At 36.8% G+C, this 17,058-nt stretch overlaps 4 protein-coding genes across 4 annotated transcripts in view; 2 read left to right on the forward strand and 2 right to left on the reverse strand.

Annotated features, from left to right (window-relative positions):
• LOC134648366 (protein lifeguard 4-like) overlaps positions 1-17,058 on the reverse strand; it is a 357,077-nt gene that overhangs the window by 71,264 nt on the left and 268,755 nt on the right. The gene's annotated exons all lie outside the window — the stretch shown is intronic.
• LOC134648298 (uncharacterized) lies at positions 120-1,172 on the forward strand. The gene has a single exon (XM_063502789.1). It carries the CDS (start codon positions 120-122, stop codon positions 1,170-1,172), a length of 1,053 nt encoding a protein of 350 aa, XP_063358859.1.
• LOC134648299 (uncharacterized) lies at positions 6,294-7,958 on the reverse strand. The gene is made up of 3 exons (XM_063502790.1): positions 7,816-7,958; positions 7,328-7,425; positions 6,294-6,503 (listed from the first exon to the last, which is right to left on the reverse strand). Exons 1-3 carry the CDS (start codon positions 7,922-7,924, stop codon positions 6,294-6,296), a joined length of 417 nt encoding a protein of 138 aa, XP_063358860.1. The 5' UTR covers positions 7,925-7,958.
• Positions 10,553-15,177, forward strand: LOC134648540 (uncharacterized). Its single transcript, XM_063503062.1, has 3 exons — positions 10,553-10,679; positions 11,013-11,113; positions 14,886-15,177. Exons 1-3 carry the CDS (start codon positions 10,565-10,567, stop codon positions 15,096-15,098), a joined length of 429 nt encoding a protein of 142 aa, XP_063359132.1. The 5' UTR covers positions 10,553-10,564; the 3' UTR covers positions 15,099-15,177.

The following is a 17,058-nucleotide window of genomic DNA, read 5'->3' on the forward strand; positions in this document are numbered from 1 at the left end:
GTGTCAGTGATCATTGTAGCTGTTCGCGTGCCCTAACGGTACTTAGTGACTTTCATGTCGTGCTAAAGTCCTGTCAGTACCCTTACAGTCCGGACTTCTGGGAGGTGCTAAGTGCAAAAATGAGCTGTGCCGGCTGCCTCGTTAAGATTAATGGGTCCCGGTCCCTCAACTGCAACGCTTGCCATTCGTCGTTTTGCTGCGAGTGCCTCAATGTTTCGCAAGAAATGGCCTCTTCGTTGAGTAAAGGGTCACTGGCCTCCCTTCAGTGCCCTTCCTGTACAAACGTCACGAGACGCAGACCAGGCAATCTGAGCCCCTCGAATGGCGCTAGGAGCGATAATACGAATAATAATGCCCAAGCCGTCACCCTTGACAGTATCAGCCGCCTGCTCGACCAGAAACTTGCACCATCTTCAACCTTAATGACCAATTTGCGTGAGTCCCTCCGGGCCGACTTTAAAGAAATGCTTGCCTTTGAGGTTAACAAATCTGTTCAAGAATTAAAGAACGAATTTACGGTAACCACAGATCACATATCTGCATGTCAAAGTGAGTTGCAGGTCTCATTGACTGCTAAGGTGAAAGAATTCAAGTGCCTTGAAAATAAATACCAGTCGCTTCAAAATGACATGATGGCCCTTCAGTCTCGCCTCAAAACTATGGAACATATGTCAAGAAACTTAAATGTGGAAATTCAGGCGGTACCTGAGGGTCGTCATGAGAACTTGCTTGAACTGTTTAACACCCTGTGCGCCAGCCTAGGTTTACAAATAGCAGACAATGATGTGCGAGCCTGCCGTCGTGTAGCAAAAATCAATCCTTCCTCACCCAGACCCCGCAACATAATTGTGACATTGGCCTCACCCCGCCTGCGTGATAACTTGCTATCTGCTGCACATAGATTTAACAAAGCTAACTCATCTATCAAGCTCGGCACCACCCACATGGGTCTTCAGGGTGATCATTCCAGAATTTATGTTGTCGAGCACCTATCGCCAGAATGCAAAAAATTACATGCAGCAGCCCGGAGCTTAGCTAAAGACAGGGGATTCAAATATGTGTGGGTCAGGAACAGCCAGGTTTATATTCGAAAATGTGACAACAGTAATGCTGTACATATTAGGGATGAAAAGTCATTTAATAACTTTGACAGTAGTAACAAGCAGGTATGATTTACATCTACAAATAGGTTCCCAGCACAATTCCTATCACCAAATCAAAATTATTCACCGAACATTCTTATCGTGCGTGGTACGTCTTTCAACGTCGTCATTGGCAAAATCCCTCCTGCCAATACCACAAGAGGGGAAAGCCATAATAAAAAAAAAAAAAAAAAAATGTGTTTGAGTATACTGTCACTCTTAGTTTGTCCCCATTGCTCGTGAAGCCTTGCTCTTGGTGATAAAACTGCCTGGTATGTGAAGTTGACTTGATCAAGCAATGCTTATACAGTTAACAGTTAGTTGTTTTATAATGCTAAAATTTGATTTAAGTTTTCCAAAATACTTGATAAAACTTACCTAAAAACAATATTATTATTATTTTTTGCTGCCACTACTCAGTTGACCTGCTTACCCAGTATATACCTAGCCTTACACTAATGACTGTTCTTTGTGGTCTGATTGATGCTATGTAACAATGAATATTTGAATAAACTATTAAGTAATGGTGCTCACTGGGAATAAGGTATGTTGTTATAGGGCCTACATTATAAATATGCAAATATAAATGCAATAATACATATACTTTTTATCAAATAATGATGAGTAAGTACCTATCACTCAATGTGAATTTTCCTGTTGTCTATTAAAACTGATTTCATTGTACCTATTATCTTTTTGTTTTTAAATTATTGTTATTGCCTGAACTGATCATTGGAGTGCTAAGGTACAGTACATGTGTCCTTAATATTCATAGGTAAATGTTGTTTTTTCAGAGTCTAAGGATTAGTGCCAACTTGTTACTAGTGTGTGTGGTTTCTTTTTGTATTATGTCATGATAACTATCAGTACCTACATAATTACATGCTGTGTAGACTTTTTAGTCTTAGGTGATTACATACAATTATTTGATAGGGCTATAATAACAGAATTTCATGTAGCCATGTGACTGTCATGCAGGTCTATGAGTATGATGAGTGTTTATTGTTATTATTTCTAGTGTAATATATTTATATCTTTTTCTTCTCAGAGTGTAATATTCGCTGATCATAAATTTGAAAGTCTGTTTATGAGACAATTTATTGTAGTTTAGGCTGTGAAAGTCTGATTTTAGGTATTTACCTTACTGGATAAATTATCACATTTAACTTGTTATTTACAATACCCATAGTAATGTGAACTGTTACCTCAAGTACCTGGTTACAATAATTAAACTTAATGTTCCTTCTGTTACATACCAAGGGGTCTATTCTTTGTTTTCTGACTATGATTAACGAGCTGTTGTGCCGTTGTAATTGCCAATCTCTGTTTAACATATATATACCTACATACCTAAAATTTTATGATTCGATTAATTTGGCTGTGCATCTCTAGATATTTAATGTGGTTTTTGACTTTAAATTATCCCTCCCAGTAAGTTTGGACTGGTTGTAATACATACAGTAAAATCGTAACTAACCACTTGCTTTTCTTAACTTACTTTCTTTCTTTGTTTTTCATAGTTATGAATATGATTCTTTAGACATGCCTTATTTTTATTATCAAAATGTTAACAGAATTAGGTCAAAGCTACCAGAATTTTACATATCTATATTAAATTCTAACTATGACTTTGTATGTCTTTCTGAGACAAACTTAAATAAAGGTGTCTTTGATGCTGAAGTGTTTGATATGCGCTATAAGCTTTACAGGAGAGACCGTGATAGTACTTGTATAAATAAAACAGAAGGTGGAGGTGTCTTAATAGCTGTTAAAAAACATTATAATGTCATCCGTCAGGTTTCTTGGGAGAGTAGGGTGGAGGATGTCTGGCTAAGTATTTTACCACATGATGCCAGGGGGGACTATATGCATGTGTGTGTCTGCTATTTGCCACCTGACCTTCCCATTAATGAACTACAACTTTTTTACCGTAATATTCAAAATATTTTCTTAAATGCTAAGGCCGGTGACTAATTTATTTTTATAGGCGATTTCAATACTCCCTGCATCACATGGGTACGATCGAACAACTCTAGTAACTTTATACCACAAGATCCCTTAGATGCTAAAGCGAAATTACTTTTTGAAACTATATCACTGTGCTGTTTGTCACAATATAACAATGTGCCTAATCATAATAATAGATTTTTGGATCTTGTTTTATCCAATGTTGATTTAGTCAGGGTATATGGTGCTGAACCAATGAGTAGGCTGGATGTGCATCATCCTTCTATTGTGATTGATGTAAATTTCACTGCACATGGAAAGGTTATGGATACTTGTCATGTTGAACGCCTTAACTTTAATAAATGCAATTTTAGGGAGATCAAGATGGAGCTAAGTTCGACTGACTGGTCAGCATTATTATGTTCAGACGACGTCAACGAGTGTGTTCGTGTATTTTATGAAAAATTAAATCTAATTATAAAGAAGCATACGCCACTGCTAAAAATAAATAATGTTGCAAAATTTCCTTTGTGGTACAGTAAATCATTAAAACGTAGTCTTAAAGAAAAAAACAAGTATCATAAACTATACAAGCTGTATGGTAATCCTAGAGATTATGATTCCTTCTCAATGTTACGTGCTAGATGTAAGAGCCTTATCGAACAATGTTATAAATCGTTTTTGCTGTCAGTTGAGAATGGTCTTAAGGTTAATACTAAATCATTTTGGCGCCTTGTTAAATCTAAAAAGGGAGGTACATCTATTCCGCAGACTATGAAATATGGCCATAGTACGTCCTCCGATGGTCAGGGCATTTGTAATCTTTTTTCTGAGTACTTTGGTTCTGTCTTCGAACATCACAGCCCTGCTGACTTAGCCAGTTTGACTTCTCTTCCCCTTGATTTGAATAGACCCATCCTGTCAAACATCTCTATTAGCCGAACTGACATAATGAATAAAATTAAATCTCTAGATGTTGGTAAGGGAGCAGGTCCGGACGGGATACCTGCCTCGTTTGTCAGGGAGTGTGGTGAGGAGTTGAGTGTTCCTCTTTATATTTTATTTAATAAATCCCTTTGCACGGGTGTATTCCCAATTCCATGGAAGATCGCGCATATAGTGCCAGTATTCAAATCTGGTGACAATTCATCTTGTGAAAACTACAGGCCTATAAGCATATTGTCCTGTATAGCTAAACTACTTGAATCTATGGTACACACATTCCTGTATAACCATGTCAAACCATTCTTAGCTGACCAGCAGCATGGTTTCGTTAGTAATAGGTCCACAGTTTCTAACCTTTTAGAGTATAAGCACTATTTGTGCAACGTTTTCGCAACGCGAGGTCAGGTAGACTCCATATACACAGACTTTTCGAAGGCGTTTGATAAGGTGGATCATAATATTCTCTGTCACAAGATTGAGGCCTATTATGGCATTCATGGTAGCCTTCTTCGCTGGGTCCATTCTTACCTTCAAAACAGAAGTCAGCTAGTCGCCATCAACGGGTTCTTTTCTCCTGAGCTCCCCATAACTTCGGGTGTCCCTCAAGGGTCTCACCTGGGCCCGTTGTTGTTTGTCCTATTTATAAACGATCTTGCTGATTGTTTAAGTTGCCCCTGCTTACTGTATGCAGACGATCTTAAAATTTTTAAATCTATTAATGATACGAGCGACTGCTTAATGCTACAAAAAGATCTTACACAGATATCAGACTGGTGTCATCGAAATCATATGTATCTAAATGTTAGCAAATGTCATGTAATCTCATTCTCGAATAAGAAGTGTAAACTCATTTATGACTATGAGCTATCGGGACAGAGTCTCGACAGGAAATCAGTCGTCAAGGATCTTGGAATACTGTTTGATGATCAACTAAGTTTTCGTCCACACTATGATTATATAGCTAGTAGGGGCAGGCAATTGTTGGGTTTTATCTGCAGAACAACCAAGGGCTTTAGGAACCCAGATAGTATGCTTGTATTGTTCTTCAGCTTGGTGAGGAGTGTACTGGAGTATGGTTCCCCTATATGGACCCCGCATTACTCTGTACACAGCTCCGCTATAGAAGCGGTACAGAAGCAATTTTTGAAAGTTCTTGCGTTTAGATTTAAACTGGGACGTACATACAGATCGTATACTAGTCGACTAATCAAGTTCAATATCCCCACACTAGAAGCTCGTCGTAAGATGTATGACTTTTTGAATTTATATAAAATTATACACTCAAAAATTGACTCTGCTGCACTATTATCATCCATTACCTTTAACACACCTAGATTTAGAGGTCGTAACACTAAACTTTTCGCACTTAGAGTGTACAAAAACAACACTTCCTTCTATAATCCAATTACAAGAATGTGCCGCCAATATAACGATTTAACAGCCGGTGATCATCGCGGTAGGGGCATTGATATTTTTGACCCTCACATCGCTAGGTTTAGGAAGTGCTTGGCTGGCGTCCTCTTCTCCTCTTCTCCCACTAAACTGATGACATCTGCCTTAATCCTCTAAGTTTGTTTCATCTGTGATGTTTAATAGTTTTTATATGTAAAGTTCGTTACTCGTTATATTGTAATGTTTAGATAGTTTTTTCTTCTCTGATATTTTTCACTGTAGCTATAATATGGTGTTAATTAGTTTGTAATATTTCCGCTAAATTGTAAAACATGCTGTGTACACTTGTTTTGGATCTCGTGCTAGATTTAAGCCATAATGTACAATTGTATTACCCATGATATTGTACGATGTCTGTTTAGTGTACCTAATAAAGTAAAATAAAAATAAAATAAAAAATTTGGTCACCTCAATCGTCAATATCGTCACGCTAAAACTTTTGCCAAACTTCACTCAGGAGGGAACTTCTCTGTTAAATAGTTATTGTTGCAGAAATCATAAATAATTACTCTATGTGTGTAATTTTTTAATAATTTAGTTATAAACAAAATTATCATCAAACCCAAATCAAAATCATACATAGGTATGAGAAACATTGCAAGGTCATGGGTACAAGGGGAAAAAAGATTTAATATATTTCTAAAAACATTCTTTATTTTCAATATGTTATATTTTTAATTATACAAAGTAAATAAAGCCGTTGTCAAAACACGATTTTAACATCAAGATTTTAAGATCTAACATGTCGTTGGTGCTTTTGCCCGCGGTCATATGCAATGTGATATATTATGTACGAGAGTGGGTACATCATCGTTTAGCAAGCGTTAACTGATCGCACACTTGCGTGACGTGGATGACTATGAGCCCGCAATCCGGAACACCCTCACATGTCGCATACACCGGTGACAGAACCTCCGGACCCAGCGGCGCCAGTTTTGGTTTTGTCTTCATATGATAGTCTTCATTGCACGCTTCCACTATCTGCTTGGCCACTTCTGAGCCTAGTTGTTTGCAGTACTGCAACATAAGTAGGTATAACCAATTTAAATAAATTCGTATTTAAAAATAGTAGATTCGACCAATATGCAGATTAATAACGACTGTCACACTGAAAATGAAGCGGTAGGTACGTACGAGTAACAGTTAAGGATACAAATACAATTTGTTATAATATAATTTTTTATTTTTTTACAATTTGCTAACTATACCTAAATAATTTTAAATAGAACTGTCGTGTCGTGAGACTGCAAAACATTGGACGTAGGGCTCGGAAACCGTCTTATCTTTCAAATCCCTTTCGTTCATTCACCCGGGCATGAAAATGATTTCGTTTCCGTTTGCGGCCAGTGGTTAAAGAATAGTTGTAATGAGATACCATGATAAACCAAAGTCGTTCGTCTTTCGTTTTTTGGAACGAAATTACCCGGTTAAATTGAAAACATCAAAACAACATAGAACGAGTAAGTATTGCTATCTTTCAAACTTCTGAGTTTAATCACGAACCAAAATTTCATTCCTTTTTCTTACCAGTAAGGAGAGAGAATGTTTTTTTTTCGTATTCTATTAATTGACCGGCTTTGGAATGACCGAAATATTGAAACGGTTTTCGAACCATATTTACAGGTATTTCGAGACCGATTCTGAGCCCTTAAAATTGAAATCTGGCTCTCTATTGCTCTTGCCTAGACGACCGATAGAGAGGTAAATAAAGAAATTTCAATTTTCTTTTTTTGCGGTAAGCCCTCTATATCGATGGTTTTGAGCATCATACAATACTTGGATGTTATTATGAACGGAGACTGCTTAATGAACACTGCTGAATTGTCTAAAAAGGCGCTTACGTTTCTAACACTGTGCAGTACTTCATCCTTGTTTGCTTCAAACTGGAACTTGATCTCGTCAATACCATTATAGGATCCCCCGTTTGCCGAAGTAACGTCTGCAAATAAAAGATTTTGTCAAAGTGGACTCGTAACATTATACATAAGCCACCGCTCCCAAATTGCCGGCAAAAAATCATAAAGCCTGGCTTTGGAAAAATCCTAATTTGCACTTACACTTGAACCCAACTGTACAGCCGCAGAGATTATAGTATTCAGTAGATTAAGATTGGATCTTAGTCTAGAATACAATAATTTAATTTTGAATCACAGAATAGTCACACAGCAGAACTTTTAAACTCACAATAATTTAAGAGTCCCACGAACAGTTTTAAAATGAGAGCGTAACTTCGTTTATACGATGGCTAGGTTCAAGGGATCCTTAATAGGTTCGTGTTCATTAATGATTAATAGATATCTTATAATTATATTATATAAACAGTGCTAACCCATTATGAATTTAGAGCATGGTCCGTTTTCTTCTACAGGAGAAACGACGGCTTTGGAAACAGCAAGGAGTGCCACAAACGAAAGCAGCGAGCAGGCAACCGGCGACATGGCAGAGGCAAAAATGTCACCACTGCGCTGCCACCACAGTTATATAATTACCATCGTACACACTGTTAAATTGACTATTGGTATACCTTATTGCAAAGATGTAAGGTTTTCCTAAGGGCCGTTAAGTTTCTCTGTTATTTCATAACCAAACGGTTAACTAACAAAAAAGTGTGAAAAATATTTAATATAAAATGAACAAATTAGCTCTGCTTCGTACTGATAAGGAACAAAATTAAAGTAAGCAAAAATTAATATGCGTGTCTTATACATATAAAGAAATATTACAGTAAGTAATAAAAAAAGTAAATGTAGGTACATTTTTATGGTCATGCCATGCGTAAGCTTGCAACTTAAAGGCTTAGTGCCTGAAAATGTAGACTACAATTCGCAACTACACTAACATGACGGGCAAATATATTTCTTAAACGTGCCGTATGTGTCATTGACGTATGAAAAAATAAACAAACGCTCATACAAAAATACGAAACGATAAGAGCCTAATCAAAAGGATTAATCAACGTAAAAAAAGTCGTCAACCATGCATGTTAGTCCGCGTCACGCTTTATAAGTAAATATAACGGCGTCAGCGCCGCTGGCGCGCCATCCCCGCCGCCGCCGCCATGTCGCCGCTTGCCCGCTCGCTGCTCGCACTCGCCGCGCTGCTCGCCGCCGCTGATGCGACTGTCACGCCCACACCTCCCCTTTGTGGAGGAATATGCCTAGGATTCACAATGGGTAACGAAGTAATTTTCAAAATTTTTACTATAAAAAAAAACAAATACTAAATGATTTATTATCGTGTACTTATACAACTTATTTACACCAGTGGTTTTGATTTTAAATCCAAGTTTTAAACAAATGCACACATTTTACACGCTTAGTGACAATTAAATCGTTGGTGCGAATAAGACTGCAAAGAAATGAATAATTATTAATTACACTCCTTGAAGCTTATTCAAATGGGTGTATTATGAACTCTACAAGAATTTCTATTTAAATAGGCTCCCTTATATATATTTTTATGTTTGCCGTGGCGATTGCAGCTTTGGTCTCAGTTTGAAATAAATATTTTTAAAGACACTTCTGACTTTATTTTATTTTCTAAGGCTTTTTGTATTTGCAGATATTCCTCCGAGCATTAAGGAAGTCAGCGGTACCTTTAACTTTATGCTGGAAACCGACGGGCATAATGAAGTGCTGAAAGATATTCCCAACGTAAGTTCACGCACAAAACAATAAGTACATTATTTTATAAGTGGGGGTTTTTATAAGTAAAAGTTTTGGTGTTGAATGAAATTTTTTAAGTTACCAGTTTTTTTTATAAAATTTTACAAGAGTAATACAAATATGTCCTTTGCTCTATGGCTCTTTTATCTTCATTATTTATAATTTCTTCTTGACTTGTAGGCATGTACCTACATATACATATGACCAGGTAAAAATTGCAACTTTTAGGATATCCATATAATATTTATTGTTATAAAAATGATAATTAGGTAAATTAAATATTTAATGATTACATGACGCAGTACTGCTCAGCAACCGGCAAGGGAAATATCGCAAAGCAGTAGTTTACGTGTGCAACGAATACACCCATCCGACGGCCCAAAAGTTCCCACCGGGAGAAGTGCATGCACTCGGCGACACCGTGCTGTCACCCGCATACGCTTCCTGTGAGAAAGACCCCTAGTGTGGACCTCTCTCATGGAACATCACCCAGGTGTGCAGAATTGACTACAGGCGCTAAGAGTAAAGTTGTAAGAGCGCAGATTTGAGCAGGTTGAAAGTATGAAATAAATGTTTATGAAAAATATATTATGAGATTGATTTATTTTAATTATCTTCACATCAACACTCCCGCTCCTGATACTTGTTTCCAAGTGCTACGTTATGTATTGCGATCCTATGGGATATGTATGAATTTTCAGTGCCACGTCAGCGTAATACTAGTGTGGTTACGCAGAAAACTGAGCGTTTTAGGAGACTTTTATTTTTTTTTTAGATTTGGTCTCATGACGTAAATTGATATCAGCCCAGAGGTCCGAAAGATTTCTAAGAAATATGAATTCGTAGTCTTAGAGCTAGTTGCATCATCCGCACTTGACATACTGATCAACGTCACCCGGCGCGCCGCGGCGGTTTACTATGAAACTTTCCTTACAATAAAATTTAGCGAAGTTAACGATGACAAACAGTTTGGTGCAACCAACCCTTAGTAGTTTATTTTTGGTATGATCATGTTAAAAATTTATATCTGATAATTCTAAAGTCTATTTATAGAAATCCGAAATCAACATTGTACAAAAATGGCTGTCTGAAATTCTTCATTTTTGTTCCGATCATAATGAAAATTGACGTATGGGGATCTGAAAGGCCCATTAACATAAATCCGTAGTCGAAATTATAAAAAAAAAGGCAGCCGAGGTGTTGAGTCGCGTCCATGCTTACCTATGGACATGGTATTTAGTGGCGAGTCGATGCTGGATGTTTTTATGTTTCACATTATTCATAGAAAATTAGTTTAATTATGAAATGTAATCTTTGTAAGCGATTCGCTACCCATGCCCATTATTGTGGTATACTTACACTATATAACGGCGTCGGCGTTGACGGTGCGCCATTCTCGCCGCCGCCGTCGCCATGTCGCCGCTCACCCGCTCGCTGCTCGCGCTCGCTGTGCTGTTTGCCGTCTCAAATGCTAAAGTCACGGAAGTCAATCTAGGATTGGGTGGAAATTGCGTTAAATTCATTATAGGTAAAGTACCTAGTCTCTTTATCATCAGAACATGTTCCAAGTGTAGGTAGGCACATTAGTATTTTTTTAAATGAATGTAATATATTTTAAATTTTAATGGCTTTTTAAATGACACTGATAAAATGAGAAAGTGGTTGACACTTAGACATTTTCTTAGGGGGTTGTGAGGAAATTGAGTCAACAACGTAATTACGTAAAATGTGTCTAATACTTTCTACTTGGCATCCTTTGGCAAGTACCTATCGCAATAAGACAATATTTTTTTATATTTTAGTTCATCAGATTTCAGAGTTCTTAACGTGTAAACTTTTCGGTAAACTTTTTGTTTTGTAGATATTCCTCCGAGGCCTGTACCTTACCAGACTTCACTCACTCGCCCTAAGTTTACAATGATGTCCTACGATACTAGCACACCCCTGAAAACAATCCACAACGTAAGTCCGTGCACATTGATTACATGACTACCATATTATTTATTGTTTTTACCATATGAAATATCCATTTGTTTAATTTTTATTTACAACTATAGTCTTTTTTAATTAATTCTAACAAAACGCATTTATACCACCGATACATTTATCTTGATGGCTTTATGTACGAATCTTTTAATACCTATCATTTACTTAAAAAATAAACTTTGCTCATTCTTCCTATATTATGAGCAAGCATAAATTACTTCTGGTACTTAAGGTACTTCTGTGATACTTGTATACGTAGATAACTTAGTTTGAGATTTATTATTGTTTACGTGTTTTTCATTGCTTCAGTAATAATGTAGATATATAAGGCATGACGTTATACTAACGTAGCATATTTATAATTAGTCCCGGTTTAACTAAGTACCTACAATCCACATCAAGTAATTAACTGTTCTTTTTGTGCCAACCATTGCATAATTTGTAGAATTCGTGGATAATGTCGTTGGCTATGCATTAAGTTAATCTTAATTTGTAATACTAAATGAAACATTATATTGTATAGTTGTTTGTTATCCCTAAAATGAATAAAATAAAATAAAATAAATGTACCTATATCAATCGCAAAAAAGAGACCTTCAGCCTCACATTAACATACTAGCTTGTGACGGAACCTTTTAAATAAATGTTAGACCTATATAGGTACTAGCTGTTGCCCGCGACTTCGTACGCGTGGATTTGTATATTGGTGGTTATATATTCTACATTAGCTTAGAACATTATGCAGCAAAATATTGCAGTAGGACGGTTAATCATTTGTTAATTATCATACAACGCATGAGACTTGTCTTTCACAACCTACGAAGTTTCTAGCCCCTAATTAAATAAAATTGTTTTCGACATAATCCCTCTCAACCCCCTTAGAAGATTTTCATGTCCTCTATTTAGTAAAACCTACTACCGAACTACCTATTTACGAAGTTTGAAGTAAATAAAATTTGAACCCTATATAAACTTTCAACCCCTTTTTAACCATGCTGACTTTTCTTGTATTCTAATAATATGCCTCTGTACAAAGATTCAAGCTCCGTTCTCACAAAAATGTTTGAACTCCATACAAACCACCACCTGAGATATACATTTTCAAAAACGGTGAAATTTTTTTTCCGTTTTAAAATAATACCTTTTTATGAATTTTCAAGTTCCTAGCTTAAAATAAAATTTGAACCCCGTACAAACTTTCAACCCCTTTTTAAACCTGTTAGGGGATGAATTTTACAAAACGCTGAAATTACTTGTATTGTCTTCTAATAATATCCCCAAATACTACTACTATATTCAAGTCCCGCGCTTGAAAAAATGTTTGATATCCATACAAACTTTCAACCCTTTTTTCACCACCTTAGGGGATGAATTTTCAAAAACGCTGAAATTAGTTTTCTTGTATTTAAATTTAATATCTATTTGCAAAGTTTCAAGTTCCTAGCTTAAAATGAACTTTGCACCCCAAGACGAACTTTCATGCCCTTTTTAACCCCCTTAGGGGTTGAATTTCCAAAAAACGTCGCAATTACTTTATTTTGTGATCGGCTATTATGCCTTTCTAAGAAGTTTCAAAGCATTTGTAATGGATTCAAACTTTCAACCCCTTTTTAACCCTGTTAGGGGATGCATTTTACAAAACGCTGAAATTACTTTTCCTGTCTTTTAATAATATCCCCAAATACAAAGATTCAAGTCCCGCGCTCGAAAAAATGTTTGATATCCATACAAACTTTCAGGCCTTTTTTCACCACCTTACGGAATGAATTTTCAAAAACGCTGAAATTAGTTTTCTTGTGTTTTAATAATATATCTTCTTCCGAAGTTTCAAGTACCTAGCTTAAAATAAAATTTGAACCCCGTACAAACTTTCAACCCCGTTTTAAACCTGTTAGGGGATGAATTTTACAAAACGCTGAAATTACTTGTATTGTCTTCTAATAATATCCCCAAATACAAAGATTCAAGTCCCGCGCTCGAAAAAATGTTTGATATCCATACAAACTTTCAACCCTTTTTTGACCACCTTAGGGGATGAATTTTCAAAAACGCTGAAATTAGTTTTCTTGTATTTAAATTTAATATCTATTTGCAAAGTTTTAAGTTCCTAGCTTAAAATGAACTTTGCACCCCAAGACGAATTTTCATGGCCTTTTTAACCCCCTTAGGGGTTGAATTTCCAAAAAACGTCGCAATTACTTTATTTTGTGATCGGCTATTATGCCTTTCTAAGAAGTTTCAAAGCATTTGTAATGGATTCAAACTTTCAACCCCTTTTTAACCCTGTTGGGGGATGCATTTTACAAAACGCTGAAATTACTTTTCCTGTCTTTTAATAATATCCCCAAATACAAAGATTCAAGTCCCGCGCTCGAAAAAATGTTTGATATCCATACAAACTTTCAACCCCTTTTTCACCACCTTACGGGATGAATTTCCAAAAACGCTGAAATTAGTTTTCTTGTGTTTTAATAATATATCTTCTTCCGAAGTTTCAAGTACCTAGCTTAAAATAAAATTTGGACCACATACAAACTTTCAACCCCTTTTTAACCCTGTTAGGGGATGAATTTTACAAAACGCTGAAATTACTTTTCCTGTCTTTTAATAATATCCCCAAATACAAAGATTCAAGTCCCGCGCTCGAAAAAATGTTTGATATCCATACAAACTTTCAACCCTTTTTTCACCACCTTAGGGGATGAAATTTCAAAAACGCTGAAATTAGTTTTCTTGTATTTAAATTTAATATCTATTTGCAAAGTTTCAAGTTCCTAGCTTAAAATGAAATTTGCACCCCAAGACGAACTTTCATCCCCTTTTTAACCCCCTTAGGGATTGAATTTCCAAAAACGTCGCAATTACTTTATTTTGTAAACGGCTACTATGCCTTTCTAAGAAGTTTCAAAGCATTTGTAATGGATTCAAACTTTCAACCCCTTTTCAACCCTGTTAGGGGATGAATTTTCAAAAACGCTGAAATTACTTTTCCTGTCTTATAATAATATCCCCATATACAAAGTTTCAAGTCCCACACTCACAAAAATATTTGATCTCCATACAATCTTTCAACCCCTTTTTCACCACCTTGGGGGATGAATTTTCAAAAACGCTGAAATTAGTTTTCTTGTTTTTTAATGTAATACATTTTTACAAAGTTTCAAATCCCTAGCTTAAAATAAAACTTGTACCCCATACAACCTTTCATCCCCTTTTTAACCCCCTTAGGGGTTGAATTTTTCAAAATCTCTTCTTATCTCTTGTACACTTTATAAATGCAACCTAGTGTGCAAATTTCAACTTTCTAGCTTTTGTAGTTTCGGCTCTGCGTTGATGAATCAGTCAGTCAGTCAGTCAGTCAGTCAGGACACTTGCATTTATATATATAGATTATGAGTTGTACTTTAAATAAATAAATAATAAATAAATAAATAAATATTATAGGACATTCTTACACAGATTGACTAAGTCCCACATTAAGCTCAAGAAGGCTTGTGTTGTGGGTACTCAGACAACGATATATATATATAATATACAAATACATAAATACATAGAAAACAACCAAGACTCAGGAACAAATATCTGTGCTCATCACACAAATAAATGCCCTTACTGGGATTCGAACCCAGGACCGCGGCTTCACAGGCAGGGTCACTACCCACTAGGCCAGACCAGTCGTCAAACATCATCATCGCCCTACATACGATTTAACTTTGATAAAATTATGTTTGTTGGTTGCATTGAGCAGTATTGCGCAGGCTTCAACGAAGAAATTGCGAGGCAAACAGTAGAAGTGTGCAATGATTACGTGCACCCTCCGCCGATCCCGCTGCGCCCACCTCAAGCGTTCGCGGTTGGTGACAATGTGGTGTCGCCCGTGTTCGCATCATGCTACAAGGACCCCGAGTGTGGACCGCTCTACTTTAAAATCGAGCAGGAGTGCAGAAAACCAGCAATCTAAATATATTAGTACCTGGGTTTTTGAGAAATTTGTCATGATTTCTTTGTTTTCTTCTAAAATAAACGTGTATTATTGTGTATTTTTTTCTTTAAATATATGATACTTATTGTTTTATCGATTTTATGTATTATGAAGACGTTGGTGTCACCGTCCATGCGGCGATTTATGCTTAAAGATTGACGCAGACTATAAATTTTAGTCACTGTCAGCTAACTTTTAAACCCAGAGACCCGAGCCTATTTTTCTTTTCCGAAGACCTGCCGGAAATCATAGGTATTTATGACGAAAGCATACACACTTCATCTTCCTCGCGTTATCCCGGCATTATGCCACGGCTCATGGGAGCCTGGGGTCCGCTTGGCAACTAATCCCAATAATTGGCGTGGGCACTAGTTTTTACGAAAGCGACTTCCATCTGACCTTCCAACCCAGACGGTAAACTAGGCCCGTATTGGGATTAGTCCGGTTTCCTCACGATGTTTTCCTTCACTGAAAAGCGACTGGTAAATATCAAATGATATTTCGTACATAAGTTCCGAAAAACTCATTGGTACGAGCACTACGAGCCGGGGTTTGAACCAGCGACCTCCGAATTGCAAGTCGCACGCTCTTACCGCTAGGCCACCAGCGCTTTCTCAAATAAGCAATGCTCAAATTGAATGATTGCTATTACATTTTATCCAGGCGCTATACTTACTCAAGTTAATGTTACTGATTCTACGCAGACGAAGTCGCGGGCAAAGTACTGATATAAAACCGAGGTTTCCAAACCTATTGAAAGTCTAATCTAAACCTACGACTGTAGAACTTGAGGTAGAAATGAACAAAGATAAAAAAAAAATTACGTAAGTCTCACTGTTTATAGCCAAAATAATTAGTTTTATTCATTAAACTACTTTTGTTAAAAGAACGGAAATTCAAATAATATTTACTCAGCACGAAACTACTTACAGAATAAATAATAATATACTAGGTACAGAAGATTCACTCCAACAAAACGCGTTTATTACGACAGATTGGCCGCTAGACGGCGCAAGCGCCAGTAGGGCAACTACTATGGCTAGACACCAAAATTGGTGTGGGCCGCATGTATTTGCGACGCGACGAAATCGCGCAGCGAGCCACGCCTGGTCTCACTACGTAAAACTTAGTGAAAAACTAAAGTCTCGAGAATCGACAAGAAGCGATTTAATGTTCACGAAAGGAGTTGCCAGAGATGTAGTGTGTTGTGCCTCAACGTTACTGAATATCGTTCGATGTTTAAGAAATACAAAAACGTTTATTATTTTATTTTTTGTTGAAATAAAATATTTCTATACATACATAAAATAAATATTTCATATGCTTCCAGTAAATTTTAATACTTCTCGAGTCTTATTGATATCATGTGTCACTTCATCACAATATATCAATATTATTTATAACTACTCCCACAGAATCATTTAATCAGAAGAATTTAATTATCCTAAACGATTCGCTACCCATGACTCACGCTATGTATATAATGGCATCGGCGTTGCTATGTCGCCATTCTCGACGCCGCCGCCATTCTCAACGCCGACGCCGCCGCCGCCATGTCGCCGCTCGCCCGCTCGCTGCTCGCGCTCGCTGCGCTACTCGCTGTGTCAAACGCTAAAATCACGCTCGTTGATATAGGACTGGGAGCAAAATGCGTTAAATTAATTATGGGTAAGCTTATTTAAAGTCTTCTTAGACTAGTTGGGAGTGACCTATGAAACTGGAATACACTGAGGGGCTACCGCAAAAACCGAAATTCGCAAATTGCGGGGAATTAGAGAGATAGAGACAGATGCCCGCAATTTGCGAACTTCGATTTTCGCGGTTATAGCCCTGGGTTAGAATGCCGTTAGGTATGTTGTAGAGGACTTTTTTTAAACAGTGGAGGTGTATAGGAATTTATGGAATCGGGGGTAAGTAACATACTAAATTTGAAAGAATA

The sequence above is a fragment of the Cydia amplana genome, chromosome 5 (genome assembly GCF_948474715.1).
Source record: "Cydia amplana chromosome 5, ilCydAmpl1.1, whole genome shotgun sequence".
Lineage (NCBI taxonomy): Eukaryota > Metazoa > Arthropoda > Insecta > Lepidoptera > Tortricidae > Cydia > Cydia amplana.